The following is a 26271-nucleotide window of genomic DNA, read 5'->3' on the forward strand; positions in this document are numbered from 1 at the left end:
TGTTGCAGAGTTTGTAACTTTCTCAAGTTTGATAAGATGGAGATTATCAGAGGAGAGGGATAGTATACACTACTAGACCTAAGTTCGAGAACTGGCCCCAACTTCTAGTATTTCAGAATCTGGAGTAAGTCACATAACCTATGGAGGTACCAATTCTCTATCCAGAACGTTTGATGATAATAGTAATAATTTTTAAAAATGATAACTATCCTACCTCCCTTAGAGTATGTAAGGAGCAATGTGTGTGACAGTGAATGGAAATGTGAACTATTTCATCACCATCACTATCATAATTGTTATAATAATGATGGTGATGAAATATTAGGTCCTCAAGCTATCTGAAAAATTGCTCATCCTCTCCACACCCTCACTTCCACCTCTCAAGGTATTATAAACTATAAGACATTCGATTCTGAGAAAGTTTTCTAAGCACAAATAGTTTCTATGTGGACAATTTGCCCCAAGTGTAAAAATTCCCTGTAAATTTCCCTTATATGGCAAGGCAACATGACATTGTTAAAAATTCTCAGAGAGGCCTAACCGGTTTGGCTCAGTGGATAGAGCGTCGGCCTGTGGACGAAAGGGTCCCAGTTTCTATTCTGGTCAAGGGCATGTACCTTGGTTGCAGGCACATCCCCAATAGGAGGTAGCTGATCAATGTTTCTCTCCCATCGATGTTTCTGACTCTCTATCCCTCTTCCTTCCTCTCTGTAAAAAGTCAATAAAATTATTTTTAAAAAATTCTCAGAGTAAACTGTGACTAGTTGTCATGATCCAAGATTTGCAGGCAACTCTGGGGAGATTGGAGGTGCTCAAAACAACAAATAGTTGTATCAGATGTTCAACACCTGCCCCTTCATCCTTCTTTGCTTTGTTAATCATATTAACATTTGACCTCCAATCAGCAATTTTCCCTTACATCTCCCTACCTGTTTTTGTGGATTTCACTTTTATAAATCAATATAGACTTAAAATCCCCGCCTGGTCTTGCTAAGGACAGAGGAGGAGATAATCTTAGGGGAGAAGCCAAGAGAGCACACACGTTGGGGAGGAGCCTGGGAAAATGCCTCTGGGTTAGTTGCCAGGCATTCTAACTGCATTCTGCCAAAGATTTGGAGGAATCTCATTTGGCAGGCTATGGAGACCTGGTCTTCAGATGGATTTTTCACCTTTATACAACATAGTTTGGTTCATATATGTAGTGAGCCTAAAATTACCATAAATGCAGAGCTGCCATTCCTTATACTTTTCTGTCTCAATTGTCTTGACTTTTAACTTAGCCCTATGTAACTACACTCCAAAGATAAAACTAAAACAATCAGACAGCAGCTGGATGGAGAACATGATGGGCAGTAACAGGGACACTTAACTGTCACAAATAATCCTCAAGAACATCGGAGGCACAATTTCCTTTGAGAAATAGACATGCAGTTTGCATGTTTGTTTACTTAAGAAAAGTGAATATACAAAATTCCCCGATAGCCGAGACGATGCGTATGATCGTCATTTGTACTAGATCGCTTCATGAAAAAGGGGGGTTCACTCTGAACGCCTTTCTGTACCTACCAGCCCCTCAAATGTACACATTTGACTCCCCAGTTTTGTAAAGCAAGGCACCCCAATAATTCTATTCATCCCCCAATATCGCCCTCCCCCCAAATAAGCAAATGGTTGCTCAGTATTAATCTCTCTAAATTTTCACAAGGTAATTTTTTCAGTTGCCTATTAGGCAGAAATCACTTAAAACACACTTTCGGACAATAGTGTTTTTTCCTCTTTGAAATGTCTAAGCCAAAACTCAGGCTCTTTCTGCCTCTTCCTCTCCTGCAAACCCCACCCCTCCTGCAGCAGACCCCACCACCAGACTCCTCTCATCCCAAGATGAGGCAGAGGGATGCTGGGACAGACACCTGCCATCCCTGCTCCCTCGCCCTCTTTTAGTTTGTTTTTGGTTTTTTTTAACTCAGAATGCCAATAAAACAAGGAGCCAGTACTTATTTGGTTCATATTCTTTTTTTTTTAAGCATAAATAACATTTCTTTCCATATAAATATAAAATTCTTTGATAAAAATAGGAAAAAAGAATGATCATCTTAGTTACTGTCCAGCAGGAACATAGTGCATTGTGTATAGCATCAGACATCAGATTCTCCATTTTAAAAAATACATTTTTCTTTTTAGTCTCATTCTAGGACCCTTTCAAGCATAGGACATCCTTTTGTCCTACAAACAAATCCGTTTAGAAATGATTTAAATATGCCAGTGATACACGTTTACATTGATCCAGGAATCAAGGCTACTGGAGTGAGCTAGCACTCAAAACACCCAGTATACAATTATTGATATACAAAAAAAAAATTATATAAATTAATTCATCAGGTAATTTCCAGCGGGTAATAAATTACTTACTAACAAATAAAAAGAGCTCAGGCGTGTTTCTTCTGATTCAAGTGTGAAAGGCACAAACAGTCCTGGTTCCGAGGGTGGGCACCCCTCTGCCCACCGCAGCCGCCCCTAAGCACCCCCACACACGGGAGGGGTGCGGGGAAGGGGTGCGGGCTAGTTGGCGTGAGGGTGCCACAGCGTCCCCAGGAGCCTGTCCCAGTGCGTGAAGTAGGGGGCGAAGTTGTAGTTGAAGTGGGAGTGATGACGGTCGTGGTGCACCACTCCCCCGTACCACCCGAAGGGCACCAGCCTGTGCGTGGACCAGGGGAAGTCGTAGCCGGAGTGGTCCTCCACCGACAGCCAGATGTTGAGCGTGTGGAAGACCAGGACGGTGAGCGGGTGGCACCGGAGCAGCGCCACGTTCACCGTGTCGAAGAAGCCCAGGGAGAAGAGCTCCCAGGCGCTCAGGTACTGCGTGGCCAGCGCGAAGGAGGGCGCGTGCTGGTGGTGCACCTTGTGGAAGGTGCGGTACAGCCAGGGCACCCGGTGGTGCAGCACGTGCCACGCGAAGAACTCGGCGTCGAAGAGCAGCAGGCAGAGCGCGACGTGGCCCAGCAGCTGGGGCAGCGCGGGGGCCTCGGCGGGCAGCGGGGCCGGGCCGCGGGCCCAGTGCAGCAGCGTCAGCGGGAACACGAACACCAGGTGCTGGTAGAGCGTCCGCGCCAGGCAGCACAGCAGCTGCCGCGCCGAGGGCGTGCAGTCGGGCTGGATCTTGCAGCGCCGCAGCGCGGGCACCCGGGGGCACAGGAGGTCCAGCGCCACGAAGGGCAGGCAGAAGCTCACGTACGTGGTGATGGAGAAGATGACCGGGAAGAAGGGCGACTGGGTGAGCGCCTCCCGGCTCCGTAGGAGGTCCCAGGCGGGCTGCAGGAGCATCTGGCCGGAGCTGGGCTGCAGGAGCATCTGGCCGGAGCTGCACCCGCCGGCGGGGGCGGCGTGGAGCCGGGAGGAGTTGTGGCTGCTCATGGCGAGGCGCTGGCGGGCCGCCGCTGGGGCTGCCGCTGTCCCCCCGGCTTTATAGGGACCCGGCCCCGCCCGGCTGACGTCAGCGGCCGCCGAGCTCCCTCTCCTGCTCCTTGGCTTGCATCCGAGCGAGCTGCTAGAGGCGCGTGGAGTTGCCAAACTGCACAGCCGCGGCTGCGTTTCGAGTTTGGAGAACTCCATCCATGTGTCATCACCACCCCCAAGCAAGACAGGGGATCTTTCCATCACCGCCAGAAGAGCTCCTCTTGTCTTTATTTTATTTTATTTTATTTTATTTTATTTACTTTATTTTTTATTTTTTTATTTTTTTTATTAAGGTATTATATGTGTACGTATCTTACCATTACTCCCCCACTCCCATACATGCCCTCCCTCCCCAGAGTTTTGTGTCCATTGGTTATGCTTATATGCATGCATACAAGTCCTTCGGTTGATCTCTTATCTTCCCATCCTCCCCGCTAATTTGACAGTCTGTTTGTTGCTTTACTGTCTCTGTATCTATCTTTCTGTTCATCAGTTTATAATGTTCCTTATTATCCATAAACGAGTGAGGTCCTGTGGTGTCTCTCTTTCATTGACTGGCTTATTTCACTCAGCATGATGTCCGTAAATGCTCGTTCAATCGCCTGTGCGGACCCATAAAGACGCCAAGTGCAGTTGTACTTTTAAGAACTTTTTAAAGCGGCGTGCCTCCTGTGCTTCCCATCTTTGCTGTCTGTCTGCTCAGCCCGGAACGGTGTGACCCGGAGCGAGGGGCGCACTAACCCTTCTCTCCCGGAGGGAATGGCGCGTCCCCGGCCGCCTGCCGCGGCGATCAGCGCAGGAAATCAGATGCGACCGGGCGGCGGGACCGGAGCCTCTCCAGTTCCTCCGGGCTTCGGCGAGAATGTATTCCCGTCGGTTCGCCCGCCCGGAGCTCCGGATCCTGCCCTTCCCGGCTGCCCCCACTTCCTCCCCTACCCACCCCCGCCCCAACCCCGGTCCCCCTCCTGCACGCAGTCAGCTCAGGGAACTCGCAAACCCGGCCGCCGATCACCCCTCCGGACGCCACCGCGGCGCGCAGACTAGGGACCGGAACGGAGGTGAGACTCCCCGGCAACAGAGGGGTCCGCGACCTTTCATCGCTTTACACACATACGCACATATACATGCATGTATATATGCATGCATACATACATTATATACATGCACACATTCTGGCTTTAACTTCTAGCGCCGGTCTAGAACTAGCGAAAAGGACGCTGCGTCTCAGGAAGCAATTCAATCCGTAAAGCACCCACTTTGGCCCCGAAGGGAATGTGTGCGTGTTCCCGCAGCCTCCCCCCCGAAGCCGCCGGCTGCACAGATGTCGCCTGTCTTGCCCTTCCCTGGGCTGGCTTCGCGGCGCCAGTTGGCACCTTACCTTCATCCCTTTCCTCTAAACCCCCAAGGCTCAGCTCCGGACTGCACTTCTCTGCCATCAAATTGGGGTTGGCTGGCCCAGGACTGAGTGTGAGGAGGTGGGTACCACACACACACACACACACACACACACACACACACACACACACACGTCCAGACCACCAACAAAGCCTCCTTTGACGCGGGAAGCTGGAACACGGGAACGCCTAGAAGATGGGTTTGGATGAAAACTTGGAAGCCAGGGACGCACTTTGCCTCTGATGTCTGTGAGGTTATAGCCAGCACTTCGCTCCTCCAAGCTTTGCATTTTCAGATCTACCCCCTCCCCAAGTAGCAGCTATCTCACGAGTCTATTTCCAGCATTAAAGAGGAAAATAATAATAATAAGGCTACCATGTAACATCTGTGAGGCACTAATTACATGTTTTATTTGAGGGGATTTCACCCAATCCGTGGAAGTAGGCATTATCATTAGTGCTGTGGTCTTACAGAAGTAAACTCAGAGTGCCTGGTAAACGTAGTAAACGTGCAAAATAAGACGCACTACTTTTATTTTTTTTATCACCATTTATCCCTTCTATGCCCTCTTCCACCTTCACCCTCACCCTCCACAGACATTATTTTAAATTTTCATTTCACATTTTATCTAAATCATAATGAAGGACATTTGCAATGAAAATAAAATAAAATTGTGTAAAAAGATATAAAGCTATATATTGTGAGGAAAGAATAAGTACAATGAAAATATAGACCAATATCTGGGCCTAGAAATATGATATATAGCCTATGTACTAGTACATACCCTAATATATGTATCTATATATTAGACATGTTGTATATAATATGCCAGTTCATAATATATCATTATATATTAATATATAATAACATAAGATATACACTGAGCAGCCAGATTATTATGATCTCTGAATGCATAATAATCTGGCCACTCAGTGTATTTATGTATAAAGGAAAGCTGGCAAATCTTGATATGTCAAGGGACCAGGAGATAGTGGCCTTCAGCCTCTGGCTAGTAAGTCCTCTGCTTCTTTCTAACTACCCACAATGCAGATCTTAGACATGGAAAAACCTTATTTTAAAATCCTAACTCTGTGGTCAGTCTACACTGAGTGGCCAGATTATTATGCGTTCAGAGATGATAATATTCTGGGCACTCAGTGTCTATGGGATGTTACACACACACACACACACACACACACACACACACACACACACACATACTAGGCCAATTCCTCATTCAGAACCTCCCAACTAGTGTGTGACCTGAACTGCCACTGATGGACCCTGGATGTTCCTTAGCAGCCCATTCTCTGACGCCTCGGGGTCCTGTGTGCTGTGAAGTTATTATGATATTCTGCTTGTGTCTTGAGGAGATAAGGCTTCAGAAGCAGCTTTGAGCTTCCTGACAGCCAGCGCCAGAAAGGAAAGCAAGTGGGGTTTTCTGTTGTTTGGGCATCTGGATGGAAGCAGAGGCAGGCACAACGCACAGGCCCTTGGCCTCCCTGCTGGTGGGTTCCTTCCGTTTAGAAATCCTGTCCTCTCTAATCTCCTCAGTGTTCCCATGCTCCAGTGCTCTTCCCAATTCGCTTTCTGTGCCACCGGGAACTTGCTACTTCTCATTCCTGGGAAAGATCACCCTGCCCTTGAATTGTGTCCGGCTCAAGCGGCATCTCAGAGAGAAGGGGAAGGGCTTCTTTTCCTTGATCTTTATTTATGATTTTAAAATAATACAAAGAAAAAGCTTTATTTGAGAATCACACCACACTACCGAATGTAGCATATACCATTTACTCTGAGTTCCAAAGGGTCCATCAAAATTCACATTCTCAGACTTACAATTGCACTCTGCTCAGAAGTCAAATATCACTCAGATTTGCCCTCAATAGAAATTAAGTCAACCTTCAAATCTATGTCCGGTACATGCTGTTCATTTCCTGTGGTTTCTATTTTTCATGCTGGGATGCTTTGGGCGAATTCTCTCACAGATTTTTTTAAGCAGGTGGCATTGGCAGGTTTTTTTCATTTAGTCTTAGCTATCGGATTGTTCTCAGGACTGCCCCCTTTGGGCCCGTAGCTCCAACCATCCCCTTCTTCTTCTTTGGTTTTTCCATCCTCTATCACAGCTTGTTAGAATATTTCCCATAAAGCCCTGCGCAGCAAGACCCAGAAGCCCTGGCTTATCCCTGGTTGTTCCAGGCACCCTCCATATTGCTGGTGGCATATTGAAGAATAACCACCAGCTTCTCTGCCTTTGCGTTCCATGCAGCCATCAGGACAAAAGTTTGTGCCCAATACACAAGTGCAACCATCGCAGGGCAAGAGGTCCATTCAAATGTCATCAGTTGTCCATTCCAGGCCACAGAGGATGCTGCAAACATAGGTGTTGGACAACCAAAAACAGAGCATCACTTAATGGAGCCAAATAAAATGGAGCCCCGTATAGTCTTGACTGAAGTGGCATCGTTGCTTGAATTGGCAAACATGCTTCTTGAAACACTTTCACTTAACACAAAATTGATCTAACAGCTTTGCTAGATGATGGGTCTTTTTAGGGCACAGATTCTATCTGGGAGATTTCTGCCCCACAGGGCCAAGCATTACATAATAAGTGACGAGGAAGAGTTATTTGTGGACTCAATGTGCAGTTTAAAAGATATTGGCTCTAAATTGAGGCTAAAACATTTGAATTCTTTTTTTTTTTTTTTTAGCATTTGGTATGTAGTTTAGGTCTACTTATCCCCTGGAATGGTTTTTCCTAAAACGTGGCATTTATTTATTTCAAATTGTTTTAGGACTTTGGGCATTCTTTCTTGCACTTCTTCTTTTGATTTTGACTTCCTGTGTATTATTTTTATCTTGGCAAGGTCTTCCTGACAGGGCTAGAGTACAGGAATCCTTTCCTCTCTAGCTATCCCAGAGATCAAATCACTTCTCTGAGAGTACAACAACCCAGTCTATGAGTGTTTAATACAATCTAGATGCTATTTGGTACTAACTTACCAACAGACTTTGGGTACTGCCCCCTCCCATAAAAAACAAACATGCAGTTGGCAAAGTGCATTGCCTATGACATAAGCTCTTCTTGTGTGTAAACTTCATGTTTGTTTCTTTTAAAAAAAAAATTAGGCGAGACTATCTCTTGTGTGATCTTCATGTTTGTTTCCTTCCAAAATAAAGTGAAACTGTCTTAGCATCTATCTAACCAAAAAAATTATCCATCTAACTAAAACAATTATTCCTGGATAGGAAAAATGAAAACTGTTGTAATGTTTTGCAACTGTAACACATTGAGACTCATAAAGAGAGGGTAATCTAATCCCTGGTTGTAAAAGTGAAGACTTAGCCTCAGAAATGTCAAGACTAGCTAGAGTTAAATAGCAAGGTGCAGCCTATCTGAGAGCAAAACCTGGTCCGTGTCAGCTTCAAGACACGTGCCCCTATATCAAAAATGTGGTGTCAGGATAGAGCATTGATGTTGCATATAAAGTTTACAAAAAACTGGGCAAACGTTAATTATCCACACCAAAATGGGGAATGATGATGAAGAATATAACAAAGATGCTGGTGCATATTTGGTTTTAAACACTTTCTCTTTATATTTGTGATTCTTCTGGGTCACATATGTGTGGGTGCTTCTACTGATATTGGAATTCTCATCAACCTATTTAAAATAAGCAAATATATATATATATATATATATATATATATATATATATATATATATATTTAAAGCATATAAAATCATTCCCATGAAAAGAAATAACAGATGGAGAAATAACATTTCTTTTCATGGGAATGATTTATAGAGAAAATAACTCACTTGTCAAAGGGGTTGTTGCAAAGATCAAAGCCTTATGAGAAAGCTTTAAAAATCAGGAAGGCACAATGTAAAATGCAGAAGTATTTGTGTTTGTACCACTAAGACATGTGGGCAGAGAGTATTCTGCTTAGTTTGGAGTTGAACTTGAAATATGCACCTAAAACAATACAATAAATACTCTTGAATTAATTACTAACTATTTTTTTAAAAATTAGAATTATTACAACCTGATGTTGCCTTTCAGGGGTCACATTTTGAAAATCTCTCCATCTGTTGAAAAATGAATGACAAGAGTTCAAATTAGTGTGTTTTTAATGTTTACATTGAACAAAGTAAGGCCTTTAATACCCACAAGCACAGAATAGTCTTCATCATTTGGAGATCATATCAACAGTCTAAATGTTGGTCCTTTTTAAGTGTGAGGCCTAAGGTTAAAGACATTTCCATTCCCTCCCCCCAATTCCAGGGCAGGGTGATCCTTCCCAGGAATGGAAAAGAAGAAAGTTTCTGGGTGGCACAAAAGCGAATTGGGGGGAGAAAATGGAAATATCTAGGGTTCTGGCCACTGTATTAGGCACATTTTTATTTTCATGTCACATTCCAGACATCGCTATTCTTTGAGAGCATTTTTCAGATGTGATGTGTTAGACAGGATTAGTCATAATCCTAGAAATGACCACAGTCATGGTTGATCTTACCAGTCCTCCAATGACTAACTGGCTCATAAATACAGCTCTCTGCCTCTCCCCAGAGGAAGAGACTAGAGAAAACCTCCTTCTGAAAAGGTTTGGAAGCAAAGCCAAGAGTGTCCTCTTGTGGCAAATGAAAAAAATAATAATTTTGTTCTCAGTGGTGACTTCATTTGGTGGTTTTGCCCATGGAAGTACAGTGCAGTATCGAAGAGTTCCAAGTGGGCAAATATTAACTAGTCTTTTTCTTGCCACACAGGTCTGTGGACATCTTTGTGATCTGCTCAATAGAAATACATACATATGTTTAAAATATACTTTTATTGAATTCAGAGAGGAAGGGAGAGGGAGAGAGAGAGAAGCATCAATGATGAGAGACAATCATTGATTGGCTGCCTCCTACACATCCCACACTGGAGATGGAGCCTGCAACCTGGGCATGTGCTCTGACTGGGAACCGAACCATGACCTCCTGGTTCGTAGGTTGACGCTCAACCACTGAGCCACACCAGCCAGGCATTAGAAATATATTAAACACAGTTGATACGTGTGGGGGCGCATGGGGCTTGGTTGGAAAGTCTGTGGGGAGGATTACCCGGAAGGCCAAAGGCCTCTGGGGGAACTTGCTGAAGGTGGCAGACCCTGCCTTGAGTTTTCCAAACAAGTCTGAGTCCTGGGTGTTGTACTAGAATCTTTATGTTTAGACTTTAAAATGCCCTTGTCTGAAAGACACTACAGATGCAGGTGCTTTCTCAAGGATGCTTACCCTGGTGATTGTAACTAGAGGTTAATTTTAGTTCAAGCTGTTGTGACAATAAAAGCCTAAGGAGGCAGGCAAACAGCCTTCTCTTCCACAGAAATGTGTGTCAGAGTAGTCATTCACCCATCATTCAAGGACTGCCAGTCATCCCTGGTGGATAAGGTAATCAGAACTCCTACAAACACGTTACCAAACTTCTTGAGGCACATGCTCCAGCCTTGTTCTGCACCCTCAGCCACGGATGAAACAAAGCTCCATTATTGCAGCCCCATTACAAAGATATAAAACTGAGGCAAGAATGGCTATGCAGCATTTTCACCTCCGGACTGACCCACATACTGAAGGAAATGAACCAGGGATTTAGAAAGGGGGTGAAAGAAAAACATCCCAATAAAAGGTAGACTGAAGCCCCCGCTTATTCGTATGGCCTGGTGTGTTGGTGCTTTAATAACCACATGTTTCAAGAGCATCTATGGGAGCCTCCATGGCTGCAGCCAAAGCAAGAGAAACCAGGTCACCTATGGCACTGAAGCCATCTCCAATGAGCTCTCTGCCACTATTGGTGTAAAACAACAAAACACCTGCTCACAGTTCCCTTCTTTCCAGCCCTAGCAACGAATCTTGAGCCTGATCGGCCTGTGTCAAAGGAGAGTGGCACCCTCCTGGGGATGTATATCCTTTGCATCTAGTAGTTTTACTCTTTTCTGTGGTTGCCTTGGAAACAGATTTCACAAATATGCAGTCCCAGAAGCTACCTGAGCACCAAATTTTATTTCACTAAATGACAAAGTTCATTATTTTTCACACATTTTGTCAATCCACTCATTTTTATTGACTCACTATACTCTAAGCTAGGGGTGTCGAACTCAATCAGAGAAGGGGCCAAAATCTAAAATCCAGCCTAAATCGCGGGCCGAATGGTTTACTGAACAGTCATAAACTGTCATTGTGATGGAAACGCAGCGGAGTGCAGTGATGACAGCGCGGTGCGGGCCACATTGCAAGGCCTGGCGGGACGGATTTGGCCCGCGGGCCTTGTGTTTGACACATGTGCTCTAAGCTGTGTGTTAGATTTGCGGTAAGATATATCGTCTGCCCTCCAGCTCAGAGTAATTGGAGAGATCACATTAGATCCTAAAAGCTAGATTTATGATCCTTGAGACATGACTCATCTCCACCAGCTCTGGCTGCTTCATTTGTTCATGGAGGGAGTTGGATGGACAGTCCTTGATGCCATTGTCCTGCCTTTAACAGACCACTACCTGCAGATGGGGTTAATCACTACCCAGTGATCACTCAGCCTATCTCTGTGGGCCCTGCAAGATGACCCTGAAGACCAGTGTTTCCCAACTATCCCGATGTTCCTTGTGTTTGAGACACTCTCTGCTGCCCATTGGAGAGGATCAAGCACTCACGGGCAAGCACAAGTCTTATCAAAAAAGAAGGGGAAGCAGAGAAGGGCTATTAAATAAAGAAGACACACACACACACACACACACTAAATCTGTCAAGCCTCTGAGACTCACTGAGTTTTATTGCAAAGTTTAAATAAGACTTTTTATATGTTACAAGGAAGTATTATGCTGTCTCCACACATTAGCCAACACCAAGTATTGTTGATTATTGCAGCTGAAGTAACTAGATCAGAAACACATATCCACGCCATTCTGCCTATCGGACAGAACTGTAGGAAACAAGGCGGTGAGAAAAGCAGCTGAACCTGGACTTCCTGACAGAGGTGTGCAGATCAGGGGTACAAACACATGGACACACACAAAACTAAAAACGAAGCGGTTTCCCGCGATGAGATTTGAAAGCATTCATGGTCATGCTCCTCTCACGTCAGATGCATGAGGACACTCCTCAGGAGCGGCCTTGGGGCTCTTGTTTCACATGCATCATTGCTGAGCGACAGCCACTGGCTGAGGGAGTACATTCGTTTGAAGAAAACTAGTGGCATCGTCTCTCCACAGGACTTCTCTTCTCAAACAAGTGGGTGTAGGACCTGCCTTCCAATGAAGAGTTCAAGGATATGGAAGGTTGTGTGCGTCCGTCTTCAAGTATTTGAAATACAGTTGTTGTGCTTTAATGAGCAGAATTTGTTTTTGAAATTATTTTGCATCCTCTGAGCAATGTAAACAGTTGCTAAGTAACGGCTATCACACACAGATTTGATGAAATGCATTACAGGATTTTTATTACTGACATGGTGGGGGTGTCGCTGCTTTGACTCAGCACCCACGGAGTGACTACACGAGAGTGTCATTAGATCCCCAAGCTCAGGGCCATTCCTCTGGAGAGCCTGTAAGGCCAAGAGATGAGAATAGGGTGCTTATACCCTGAGCTTTCGAGGCAGTGTCATATTATTTACCAATGAACAACACAGTTTAAAAAATCCAACACAGAGGTCAATGTGTCCCATATGGAGTAAAATCAAAAAAGCAATACAGTATATTTTAAATTGTATGGGTAAGCAGAATGGCTATCACCTTTCCAAGTCAGTGATATGTTTAGAAGACTTAAAGAAACTACATTATTGTTAAGACACAGCTGCATATTTGGCCATGATTAAACAAATTTTTTTTAAAGCAAGTGCGTTTCTACCCTAACTGAAGAACGTTGGGCATCTTCAGCATCGTAATTTTCTTAGATATGAAAAAAATAAGAAGCCTGGGAAAGAAAGATAAGTGCTTTAGAAAAATTAAGCCAACAAATGTTTAACATGATTTGATCATGGTATTCATGGTAAATTTCGCTGTCTGGCTTTCACTGATACTTTCTCATTAGATTTATCATTTTCTCATAGAGCCGCCAAGGGGCATCCAAGCCCCAGATGAAGTCCAGGTGCTCCCAGTCCGGAATGCACTCATCATACACCAGGTTGGTGATCTGGGTCAACAAGACACTGACGTCCTTGACGTCCGCAAGCCAGTCCTGACCGCCGCTCCAGATGGCAGTGGGCACGAGCATGTCCTTCACGTGGTAAGCAGGAGGGTAAGTCTATAAAGGAAAAACCCACAGAAAGTTTTGTCATGGCTGCTCTAATTTACAAAACCACAGGCGGCAATCTCCATTAAACACTGATTCATTCATTGAGTATTAAAGACTAAATTTTGAAAATCACTCTGTTTACTTTTCAAGTCACTGCGACCAGAACAAACATAAACCTAACCCACAATGAGAGCACAGTTAGCACAGGACCCTGGTGGGCCGGTACCAAGTGCTGAAATCCGGTGGGAGGACGGTATTCTCCTAAGTCGTCGATTCAAAGCAACAGAACCCAGCGGTCGAGAAGGGGCTTTGGAGTCCATAGCTTTCTATACTTTTCTTCCCTCTGGGGTGCAACACAAGTTCTCTAAGCCTCAAGTTCCTCATCTTTAATAATAACAATAACCATAGGGGATTTGTGAGAATTAAGTAAAACATGGTAAAGTGCCTTATACTTCAGAGTACTCAGCACTCAAAATGAACCCGAAGCAGGGAGGCCTGGAACAGACTGACATACCTCGATGTGGGGTTGGGGGAATGAGAAGAGATAAACTAGAGAACTTATATATTTACTAAAGGCCCAGTGCAGGAAATTCATGCACTGGTAAGGTTCCTAGAAGCTGCTGGCCAGTACTTCCTTCCCCAGGCCCTGACCCCTAGTCAAACTCCCGGACGAACTCCTGGTCAAGGGGATAATTTGCATATTATGCTTTTATTATATAGGAGATATATATATATATATATATATATATATATATATATATCCCATGGACATAGGCAATACGGTAGTGAAGACTTGGGGGGCTGCGTCAGGGCAGGGAGGAGGGAGTATAATGGGGTGTGGAATGGGAGGTATCTGTAATGCTATCACTAATAAAATACATATTTAAAAATGAAAACAATGGTAAATTAATTGCATATGGGAGCAAAGGCTTAGGTCATGTCATTTGGCCAAGGCCCTCCAGCTACCAGATCACAGACCTAGGCTTGTCTGACTCCACGTCTGCGTTCCTGATCACGATGAGTCACATATGACAACAGTGAGAGTGGCAATTGTTATACAGGGCCAAGGAAATAACGGAGAGGGAACGCCCAGGCCACTGCGCCAACCACAAAGCTTGGGTTGTTCTGGGATTGAAACACTCTCTAGTCAACTCTCCCAGACATTTCCACAGCCCGGAGCCCAGGATCCTGACAGCTAGGGCTGGCTTCCTTGGAGAGTCCGCGGGACCCACTGTTTCTAAAGACTCTGAAGACTTTACCTGGTTGTAATGAACGTAATTCCTGGCTCTGCTCCCCCAGTCAAAGGCTTGGAACTTTTGCAACTTAAAAGTCTAGAAAGAAGATAATGTGGACAAAAAGTTTATCTGACACACATGTTTGAGATAACATCACAGGTTGCAAGAGTTAGCCACGCCCACCCTCAGAAATCAATTTTAAACCAATACTCAGGTTTACTCTTCATTTCCAAACTGTAATTCAAAATAAATGGCATTACTTGGCTGTCTTTTACTAAGTGACTCAATTTCTTGCCGTATGATTGGAAAATAGCTATTGTAGGACACAATAAAGCAGCTATAGACATGCTATAAATTATATAGGATTGGGGCAAAAGTAGATTTATAGTTGTGAATATGCAGACACAGAGCTTATTCTTATGTTATTTATTAATTATTGTATTATTTTCTATACAAACAATGGTACACCTACTTTCACCCCACCCTAGATCAATGACCACACTCATTGGATAAACTTTATGCTGACATTTTTTACTAAAATATGTCTTTTTTTTTTTAGTATATTTTATTGATTTTTCACAGAGAAGAAGAGAGAGGGATAGAGAGTTAGAAACATCGATGAGAGAGAATCATCGATCAGCTGCCTCTTGCACACCACCTACTGGGGATGCACCCGCAACCAAGGTACATGCCCTTGACCGGAATCAAACCCGGGACCTTTCAGTCCGCAAGCTGATGCTCTATCCACTGAGCCAAACCAGTCCCGGCTAAAATATAAGTCTTAAACTTTTCAAAGTTACCGTATTTTTCAGACCATAAGACGCTCCGGACCATAAGACGCACCAGTTTTTAGAGAAGGGAAATGAAGAAAAAAAGATTCTGAAACAAATAGTGTCCTAAAATATTTTATGTGCATTAAAACCCAACATCACAGTCATAAACACATGTAATCAACCCTGTAAAGTAAACAGCAGCATTTAGAACCATTTTAGAGCCGGGCAAGCACACAGAGACCACACAGAGCCGGGCAAGTAAAAAAACTTTTTTTTTAAAGTATATGTGTAGGCTATATTTGGACCATAAGATGCAGGAACTTTTCCCCCCCACTTCTGGGGGGGAAAAAGTGTGTCTTATGGTCCGAAAAATACGGTAACTATCTTACTTAGGGAAGTTTTATATATGTGTATGTATGTGTGTGTGTGTGTGTGTGTGTATTACATACAACATATAGATTAATATATATGTATGTGGATTAGAATATAAATATTAATTATAAATCACATAACTATGAATAAATATAATCACTGTATATTTATATATAGATTAACATATTTCTGTGTGCTTCTATATAAACTCCATATATAATCTCCATATTCTCTATATATATACTCTATTTGACTAGTTATATTACTTAATATTTTAATAATTTTATTGTTTTGACACTTTTTCTCAAGTACCAGTGTCAGTATAATCACCAAATTGTACTGCACAAGAGCACAATTCTAACTAGTCATGAAATAATATTGTATATAAAATTTAAATTATGCATAAATAGCATGATATAAAAGCATTTTAAAAGGCACTTATTTTTAAACTTTTAAATAATTCAAATTCACACCTCCTCTATATGTATCCCCAAATTAAAAATATGTCAAGACTTAAATCCAAAATCGGCAACCCAAATGAACTGGGAACTGTTCAAGTTTTGGCCAGAGGGTGGCGTCTGGTAAAGAGGAAAAACATCCTCTGCTGGAACTGCTGTTGATTCATGTAAGGTTCCAGGTCTTATCCATTGCCTAAAATTCTACTGTCTGATATAATAAAAGATGGCGTGAGATTAGAAGCCACAGGGGATTTCTACAGGAGAAATGCTAGCATCTGCTTTTTCCCTTTGCAAAGGACAGAGTTTAAATCCTATGGCACATTTAACAAGCAGAAGAAAGTATGAATTTACAGCACCTGCTAGGGCGTCTGGCTGTCAGTGAAAAAATATCAGCGCAAGCTGCTCACCACTGCAGACAGTCTATTGCTTCCTCACAAATGTCTTTCAGCATTTACAGAAAGCACCCTAGTGAGTATGGAACACACAGGGAAAACTTGCCTAGGGCTCAGACTGAACTTCTAAACTTGACTTTTGTGTTTAGTGTCATAGGAAATCTCAGAAAGAGAGAAATGTGAAGATGATTATTTATAGTAGCAAAAACGTGGAAATGAGCTGAAGTCCAATCATAACTATTTGGTTAAATACATCATGTTACATCAATAGACACAACAGTAAATATAAAGATAATAAACTAGAAAGAGAAATATGAATAATATTTATAAATAATATTAAGTGAGGGGAAAAGTCAGAAAATGAAAGTGAGCAAGCTCTATGGTTACACTTATATGATAATCATATATGACCAAAGATTAGGAGGAAATACTTATACCATTAGGATATTGGGATATATGGATTTTAAAGTGACATTTAAAAATTATTTTTATGTCTTGTATGGTCAATAGGTTCAACCTTTCCAAAGTACAATCTGTATCAGAAATCTTAAAGATATGCCTTCCTCTGACCACTAAGTCTACTTCTACAACTGCACCCTAAGAAAGTAATGAAAGATCTTTAATTCAAGAATTTTGTCCCAGAATGGTTTACTAATACAAAAAAAATAAGCTATCGTAGCAGAAATAACAGTAACAATTACAATAATAAAAATATTAATACTAATAATTTAAGCAGAGGGAAATTGATGTTACCAATATTTTAAATGTTAGTTATTGACCTGGAAAGGTATTTTTGATTACAGCAGAGACAGCTAATTTCCCATTCTTGCTTGCTTCCATAATCCCTAAAGCTTTTGCTGAGCACATGGCCGCCAGGGGAGGAACCACATCCCTTATATGCTTCCTTCCTGGAGGCTGGAACACGCATGGAGGCAACCCGGTTTCCACCGGGGAGAGGGGCGGCATGCCAGCAGTGGCAGAGCTGACGTGCTGCGGGAGCTGGGGCCCTGCATGACTTCCGGGAGCACTGTCACTCCCCCTCCACCACCATCCCGCGGCACTGATGTCTGCGCTGTATCACCAGAAACAAAAACTGTTTTAAGGCTGTATGATGGCATCTCTGATTCAGCAACTTAGCAAATACGAAGCTATCTAATTAAAACTGTTTAACGCGTGCAGAGGGTAATCCTACTTTTGCAATGAAAACAATTATACAGAAAAAAAATATATATTAGAAGATGGCACTGAAAGAGTTCAGGACCTGCCACCACAAAATATGTTGCTTTGGCCATTTTAATGACTGATTTAAAGGAATGTGAGAAACAGCAGACGCAAGGAAGGTACTCTGACCTTCCTTTGAAGCAAGATATAAAATTCCCATGTGAAAGAAGCCATCCCTGTACCAGAAGGAAGAACTGTTTTTATTATCAGAGAGAGAAATCTGTACAAGAAGACCTGGCTAAGCCCTGCTGGTGTGGCTCAGCTGGTTGAGCATCATCTTGTGCACCAAGAGGTCACAGGTTCAGTCCCCACTGTAGGCTTGATCCCAGTAGGGAACAGGCAAGAGGCAGCCAATCAAAGTTTCCCCTCATCAGTGCTTGTATTTCTGCCTCCCTCTCCCTTCCTTTTTTTTAATATATTTTATTGGTTTTTTGGTTTGTTTGTTTGTTTGTTTGTTTACAGAGAGGAAGGGAGAGGGAGAGAAAGAAACATCGATGAGAGAGAAACATCAATCAGCTGCCTCCTGCACACCTCCTACTGGAGATGTGCCTACAACCAACGTACATGTCCTTGACCAGAATTGAACCTGGGACCTTCAGTCTGAAGGCCAGTGCTCTAGCCACTGAGCAAAACCGGTTAAGGCTCCCTCTCCTTCTCTTTAAAAAAAATAATAATAATAATAAAACTCTTATTTCCTTTAGTGTCCTGTATTTATTTTACTTTTTCATAGTTGCTACTTTGATCAACCTAGTTTATAAGCACGTAGGCCTAGTCACTTCTGTGGATCTTCATTTTTCTTGTGAGGGCTCCCATGTACATGTAAATAAAATTTGTACTCTTTTCTCCTGTTAATGTCTTATCTCAGTCCCAGTCAGAAACCCTAAGAGGGTTAAGGAAAATGTTAACTACCACTAATATAACAACATACTACTAGTAGTTATCCCGGGTAGGAGAAATGTGGGTAATTTATTTTCTTCTTTGTATTCACATGTATTTTTAAACTTCATAATGAATACAGACTACTTGTATAATTTAAATTATACTAAATGTCTTTTTATAATCTTTTAAAGACCCTCTCTAATGTACATTATTTTTTAAGCACTAGGTTTCAAACATCAGAATCACATGAGAAACTTCCTAAAATGCAGATCCCAGGGACATACCTCCAGGAATTTGAATTCTCAACAGGTCATGGGTAGGCCTGAGAACCTGAATTTTCTATAGCACCCTAAGTATTTCTAGACAACACCGTAAAGATAGGTTAGGACCTGCCTTCTTCAAATCGGACCGAGTTCCTGGGCTCTAGGCATGGTCAGTGAGGGAATTAAAGGAGGCTTGGCGAGGGGCAGGGGAACAAGAGGTCTCCAAAACTTGTCAGATTTATAAAGAGAATAATATCTATAAATTAAATTTAAAAGCCCAGTAAAGAAATAGGTTTTGGATTGTCAACTACTATGCTGTACACCTGAAACAAGTACAAAATAATATCCTATCTAATAAAAGAGAAACATGCAAATTGACCATACCTCCACGATACCCACAAGCCACACCCACTAGCCAATCAGGAGCGTATATGCAAATTAACCCTATCAATATGGCAGTTAACTTGCATATTCAGGCACAGAGCAAAGACTGAAGACCGCATAGATGGAAGACAGCTGCAGAAGGGAGCGAAGGTTCAGAGAAGCAAGCAAGCAAGCGGGAGGTGGAGAAGGGAGGGAAGCAGGCGGGGTGGCAAAGACCTCCACAGGAAGCCCTATTCTTGCAGGAATCTTCCTGAAACGGACCTCTAGTTGAATATAAACTGTGACTGAAACATTCTTTCAATTTAAAAGACATATTTTTTAAAAAGTAGGAAACATAAAAAAATAGAGTTCCACACCAAAACAAACAAACAATGTTTTGGAACTGTTTTTTATAAAATGGAATGCTAGTTATTTAAACAAGAAGTAAACTTCTGAATGTACTATGAATAAAATGACCTTGTAGGGCACTCTCAAACTCCCACCAGAGGGACCCCCAACCTTCACACTTAAATCATAGCCCTCAGCCTGCCAGTGCCCAGACCCCACACCTTCAGCAGGAGCCTTTGCCAGCAGGCAGCCTGGCAGGCAGGGACTGGCAGCCCCTGGCCAACAGCCCAAAGAGGGAGAATCAAGGAGAAGGTCCTATGAAACAGCTGCACAAAGCAATTCTTCTTGACAAAGATGACTCAGCAAGCAGAAGAGCAAAGGGCAGGACTGCCTTCCGCAGTGCATCTGGACTTCAGAAATGTTCACGAGACACATTCCAATGTGGTTAAGACCTAAAACCACAATGGGGCCCCAGAGCCGGGCTCTGAGCTTCAGTCTGCGGCCTTTGACCCCGGCCAGCTGCTAGATTAAAGGGGCTGGGGCAAGAACAGAAGCCTGGACTGCAGCCGCTCCAAGAGCTCTGCAGACCAGGTGCGTGGTGGCGGCCTGCCCCCCAGAGGGGTGGAGCAACCCTGTCCTGTAACATATAGCAGGTGCCTGACAGCCGTGAGGCCTGGGGGTCAGCTGTACTTGGCTGAGGCGAACGACACAGCACACGTGGCCTGCAATGGTCATGAAGCTGGGTAGTCCAGCAGCTGCCTTCAACTCGGCAGGCCATCCTCCCCACAAAAGTGCACTAACCGCAGAGGTGACAAGAACTGGGCCTTTTCAGAAATTATCCATTAGGTAGAGGGTAGGACATGTTCCAAAAGGCAGGGGCATTTGGTGATAGGGTACATAAAGAAAACAAGTGACCATCAACAGAAACGTGGCTGAAGAAAGGTACATCATGGGATACACAGATCTTCCTGACGCTCATTTGACACAAATCCCACTGCCCTCCTGGAATGCCCGCCTACCTGGCTCCAGTGGATCATGTTTTGCACGGAGGTCCCAGCGGGAGAATGTGTCACATACACAGATATTCTAGACTGCAAAAGGAATGTTGAAATAAAGCATTTTAAAAAAAAAGAAAGAAAGAAAACAGTGTTTAGGAGGCATTGATAATACACAAATTTTGCACTTCAAAGCATTAAAAACCACAGAGCCACAATCTCAATGATACGATATTAAGAGCAGGAAAATATTCTTTGACTACAAATATGTCATAAAAAAATATGTACAAACACACACACACACGGTCAACAGGGTAACCGTGTGGCTGCACGGGTTGAGATAATGCTCGTTTTTATTTTCTTCTTCGTGCTTTTCTGAATTTCCAAAATTTTATATAACAATTATACCTTACGTTTATCATCAGAAACAAGAACATTTACTATCAGTTTAAAAAATCCCCTGGAACCTTCATTCCAGAATATTAAAACCTGTTTTTGAAAGGCAACACTACAAACTACAAATGTATTTAGAAACACCAGCAGATTGCTGGCCAAAAAAAAATTTATTTATTTTCTAAAATAAATAAGTGTGTGTGAATGATTATTCCAAACTTAAACAATTATATAATTTTTTTAAAAATCACTAGAATTACTGTAAATGTCATTTTACCTCTCCAGCATGCACCAACACAAATAAGCATATTCACAGATAAAATAAAATCGCTGAAAGTTACAGTCTCATTATAAACATACATACCATATTTAAATTTCTCTCATTAAATCCACACAGAAGGAAAAAGGCATTTCCACAGAGCTCCTCCAGAATGACATGACTACAGACATGCAGACTCATCCACTTCAAAAATGCATTCTGGGGGAGAAATTCTCTCTCCCCAAATAAATCCTGCAAAGAAAAAGAAACCCAAGAAAACCTCAACATTTCATTCTTCTACACGGGCCTCCGTGACCACCTCAGAAGCAGAGATAGGAGAGAAGTGATAACCAGTGGAATCTAATGAACAAAATAAACTGATGAACAAAATAGAACCAGAGACATAGAAGAATGGAACAGACTGATGAATCTCAGAAAGAAAAGGGGAAGGGGGGGAGAAGAGATTAACCAAAGAACTTATGTGCATATATGCATAACCCATGGACGCAGACAATAGTGTGTGAAGGCCTGGGGTGGAGGGGGCGAGTGGGGAGCCAATTTGAGAGGCGGGGAGGGGGTCAATGAGAGGAGACCTGTATAATACTTTCAACAATAAAGATAAATTTTCAACAAGAAGAGAAATGGTAACTAGTGGATGTCCAAACTAAGGTACCTTGGCAATCTGTTTACTAAGGCAACAGCAGATGTTATAGATGTGCATTTAAAGTTTCGAATGAAGAAAGGGAGGCAGAAAACCCAGTAAATTCGCAGCGGACTTTTACAGTGGGAAAGGGCCTGAAGGATCACTCATTCCAGGGCCATCTCAAGTTTCACTTGACTTTGATGGATTGGTATTGACTTCAGAGAAAGAGCCAAAACTGTGATTGATCAGCAACGGGCACGAACATCTAATCCGATTCCACTGGCCAGTGGCTGTCCACTGCCTATTGTTTTCTTTCATACTTTTTAAAATTCTTTTTACCTTCTTTTAATCCTCACCTGAGCACACTTTTCCACTGATTTTTAGAGAGTAGAAGGGAGAGAGGGAGAGGGGAAGAGGAGGGAGAGAGCAACTTTGGTCTGCTACAGCCTTCGATCTGTCTTCTCCAAGGCAACCAGTGGATACCTAAAGGCCCATACCAGGACTCCTTGAACTCCCTTTCTTCCAGATTAGTCACGCTGCTATTAGCTGGGGAGAACCAGGAAGTAAATACCACATGCAGATGAGGTCAAGGGTCATGAAAAGACATCAATTTCTAAAACTCATGACTCTGAGTCTACCTAATAGTCACATGTAATAAATGCATATATGCTTGAGGTTCTCTACTAACAAGTTAATAGGATCAATGACTCAAACCAACAAGCCAAGCTCTCCTTTTGACTGCCAAAGGAGGTGATGTTGTCCTGCTCTTCAGAACTGTTTACCCAAACACGGCTGTGGCAAACTCTACTGAAAATCACTGCAAAGCAGGACAGCATTGCAGAAAAAGGAAAAGTCACCTGACACGGACAGGCCTGCTCCTGTCCACCCTGATGTCTTCGAATGCACGCCTTAGTATTCTGAGAAAGAGTTATGACACTCAACTTTCATGGAAGTAACATATTCTTCCCAGAACAGCAAATTCAAAGGTTTTACTCTTTCACTTTGTCACTCTCCCAGGATATTATAACACACTGGTGTCTGGATCAGTAACTCCTAAATAGCAGTCTGTCTGGCCTGCATTAGAAACATGGAGGGTACAGATCCTGGACTGCACTGCAGATTTATAATAACAAAACACCATCTCCAAGGTGGGGAGGGGAGTGTGTATGCTTACAAAGCTACTAAATCACAATCTCCAAGAACTAAGTTAAATTGAATACATTCCTGTGACACAGTAGTTTCAGTTCTCCATTAAAAAAAGCTACAAGGACGCAGCAACAGCAAATCAGCAGCAACCTAAATATCCACCACAGGCACCTGGCTTCATACGGTAGCAGTTCTTTATAAATGGAAAACTTACTATGAAGCAGCTAAAAAGCATATGATAGAGTTTTATACACTAACATAACAGCTCCTCAAGAGTGAAAAGAGTAATCTGCAGAACAATATACACAGTTGAATACTGTCTACATCAAAACAAAACAATATGTGTCTCTCTGGAAATTCATACACAAGGACTGAGCACTGTGCTTAATTATGAAGAAGGCACCAAGAGAAGCTACAGTAAAGGACACTTTATTCCTCCAATTGTTTAGAATGAAACTGTTAATAATATTACCCAAGGCACTATAAACTAACTTGGGCTGAGGAAGTCACATCTTATCTGCATATCTGGTCCCCTAGGCAGAGAAACCCATCTTGTGTGAGAGTGAGATGCTAAGCTCAGAGTACAGACTGCATTTCTTATGAAAGTCTCTTAAATGGCCAGTAGATGTGCTATTCCTGATTTGTAGTATATATGCCTGAACGAGATTTATGTCGGTGTGTTTTAAACATGTCATAGATAAAAAATATATAATGCATGCATAATGGACCATCTGGCCTCAGCTATCTCTCAACTTCTCAGAAAAACTGCTTCCTCCTTGACTAGAGCTTGGGGTCACACAGCTCAAGGGCTAAGCTCCCCACGAGGTTACTGTCTTGTGTTTAGATCACCCTCGTTGTGGTCAGGGTCAGGCATGTATGTGGGAAGGGTGCATTTCCTTCTCCTGCCTCCTGCCTACTCCTCTGTACCACTCACTGTGTAGAATGAAAGGCAAATCCAAGAGGATTAAGCTACCTGCTCCCAGACTCTCTTGTGCTCTCTTTGCTTGATCGGTGGAGATCTGCACTAATATGTTAATTATGAACATAGGCCTTGGGTGCAGAATTAATGATACACTTTCCCTGTCTCCCCAGGATCTGGAAGTAGGGGTAAGGGGGAAGAGAAGAAAAACCTAGGAGAGAAAAATCCCACTTTCCATTGATAGCAAACCATAATAGAGAAAAGCACAAATTCTCCCTCTAATGGCCAATTCTTCAGATCTGGAAAGGAAATTGGGGGAGGGGTCGGTTAAGTACCTTAATGAGAAGATCTGGAAACCGTCCTAATTTAGCCATAGGGCTACTAGAGAACTCGACTGAAGCCACAGGACCCAGGGCAAAAAACATCTTAATCTTTTTGGCCAGCTCCGGGATCCGTGAAAATGCTATAAAGCCTGTGGGAACAAAAGGAAGGTAAGAGGAATTGGATCCTCTGGTATTTTCTCTGAAAAAGCAAAGGCAGTTGTGTGTGACGCCCTCTAGTGGCAACCTGAGAGACATGCAGGCAAACACGGGTCCTCTGAACTATGCAGAAACACCGAGTTTGACTAAACTAGTCAATCAAGTATTTAAGTGCTTGTTTCAATTTTTCAACCTAGTTATGCACTGGAAGAAATCTTTGTTGCTAAAACCAGATGTTTCCTGTTCCTTTAATCATGTAAACCGAGCCCTAACTGGTTTGGCTCAGTGGATAGAGCATCGACCTGCAGACTGAAGGGTCCCGGGTTTGATTCCAGTCAAGGGCATGTACATTGGTTGGGGGCACATCTCCAGTAGGGGGTGTGCAGGAGGCAGCTGACTGATGTTTCTCTCTCATCGATGTTTCTAACTCTCCCTCTCCTTTTCTCTCTGTAAAAAATCAATAAAATATATATTTTTTAAATAATAATAATAATAATAACAACAATAATGTAAACAGAACTCCAGAAAGACTGTAGTCCTAACAGTTTGTGAGGGCCCCAACACATCTATATTCCTAAGAACAATTTACAGAGCCATGCCAATAAATTAGCAATGACTCAGAAATGACTGGCACCTGTGGCATGCCCTAGGGACATAACACCTCTTAGCGTCCTTTCAGGTCACTGCTAGCCTTAAACTTGGCTTTAGAATGCTAGAGAGCAGTGGGGCAAAGGACATTCAGTAGACAAGTCAAGAAATATGAATGAAGAGCCTAAACTGGTTTGGCTCAGTGGATAGAGTGTCGGCCTGTGGACTAAAAGGTCCCAGGTTCAATTCCGGTCAAGGGCATGTACCTTGGTTGTGGGCACATCCCCAATAGGGAGTGTGCAAGAGGCAGCTGATCGATGTTTCTAACTATCCCTCTCTCTTCCTCTATGTAAAAAATCAATAAAATATATTTTTTAAAAAGAAATATGAATGAAGAAAAATGCTTAACTTAATGAATGAGAAAGGCAAAAAGATATCCACATTACTTTTTGAGTGTGTATTCTAATGAGACCATGTGATATGAACATAAAGATATTGGTCACAGTAGACACTAAAAGAGGGAATTATTCAAATTATGTCACCGGTTCCTAGTCCCTAATCAGAGGAACTCTTGTTTGCTAGAATTATGGACAATTTTCATTTTCTTTAAACTTTGCTCATTTTCTATTTTTGTTTACAATGAACAGGTATTACTTTTATAATCACAAGTAAAAATGCATATGACTTTTAAAAACTATTTTTAAATAAAAGCGTAACAGCATTGGCAAGGTAACAATGAAACGGGACTATTTTTGCATATCTAGTAACAAGATTACATCTTTGTAGTTAGCTTCATTCCACTTAACTTTAAGTCAGTGTACTTTTGTGTTTTCCTTTTAAAAGCCTCTGCACTTATGAAACTTGTTTTCTACCTTCTCACATCCCCATGTTGCTTAACTAGAAAAATACGTAATAGGCTGTGGCTTAATACTTTAAATTCAAGAGAACCATGAACAGCATGGTTTATGCATTTATATTAAAGTGTGAATTTCCAGAGAAGATAAAATATTAGCAAAATTCTTTGCCCTATTCATTATTTCTGCTTGGTGATAATAATGATGATGATGATAATGATAAATGAAAGTCTACTTAAGCTAACTTTTTATATTTCATTTTTCAGAACAAATGCAAATTCTGTAATAATACATTATATCAATTTCCAATCTTTATTACATACATACCTATCGAAGTGCCTTGAGAATGACCCACATAATACAATTGTTCTTGACCAGTTTTATTCAGAATGAAGTTAATTGAAGCTGGTAAGTCATAATTTGCCATCTCATCGTAACTGTAATCCAAAAATGGAACTCTTTCATTGAGACATTACATACAAATGCCACACACACAGATAGTAATTGTGCAGTTTGACCTCTTATCACAAACTGAACACAGCTGGGAAACCATGCCCAAGCACAGGAAACAGAACTACCAGAA

The 26271-nt window shown here is 42.4% G+C and overlaps 2 protein-coding genes across 3 annotated transcripts in view; both read right to left on the reverse strand.

Annotated features, from left to right (window-relative positions):
• Positions 1-1994: 1994 nt before the first annotated feature.
• Positions 1995-3654, reverse strand: CH25H (cholesterol 25-hydroxylase). The gene has a single exon (XM_036437995.2). The coding sequence runs from the start codon at positions 3652-3654 to the stop codon at positions 2560-2562; it is 1095 nt and encodes a 364-aa protein (XP_036293888.1). The 3' UTR covers positions 1995-2559.
• A 7969-nt stretch (positions 3655-11623) lies between these two features.
• The window catches only part of LIPA (lipase A, lysosomal acid type), a 29033-nt gene continuing 14385 nt past the window's right edge, over positions 11624-26271 (reverse strand). For both annotated transcript variants that reach the window (XM_036438512.2, XM_036438511.2), the window contains exons 5-10: positions 26016-26125; positions 24103-24239; positions 21165-21311; positions 20432-20503; positions 14368-14439; positions 11624-13117 (exon numbers count right to left, since the gene is read on the reverse strand). In XM_036438512.2, coding sequence (XP_036294405.1) covers positions 12884-13117; positions 14368-14439; positions 20432-20503; positions 21165-21311; positions 24103-24239; positions 26016-26125 — 772 coding nt within the window. In that variant the 3' untranslated portion in view covers positions 11624-12883. The remainder of the gene's footprint in view (positions 13118-14367; positions 14440-20431; positions 20504-21164; positions 21312-24102; positions 24240-26015; positions 26126-26271) is intronic.

This window comes from Pipistrellus kuhlii, unplaced genomic scaffold (genome assembly GCF_014108245.1).
Source record: "Pipistrellus kuhlii isolate mPipKuh1 unplaced genomic scaffold, mPipKuh1.p scaffold_m20_p_15, whole genome shotgun sequence".
NCBI classification, from domain to species: Eukaryota; Metazoa; Chordata; class Mammalia; order Chiroptera; family Vespertilionidae; genus Pipistrellus; species Pipistrellus kuhlii.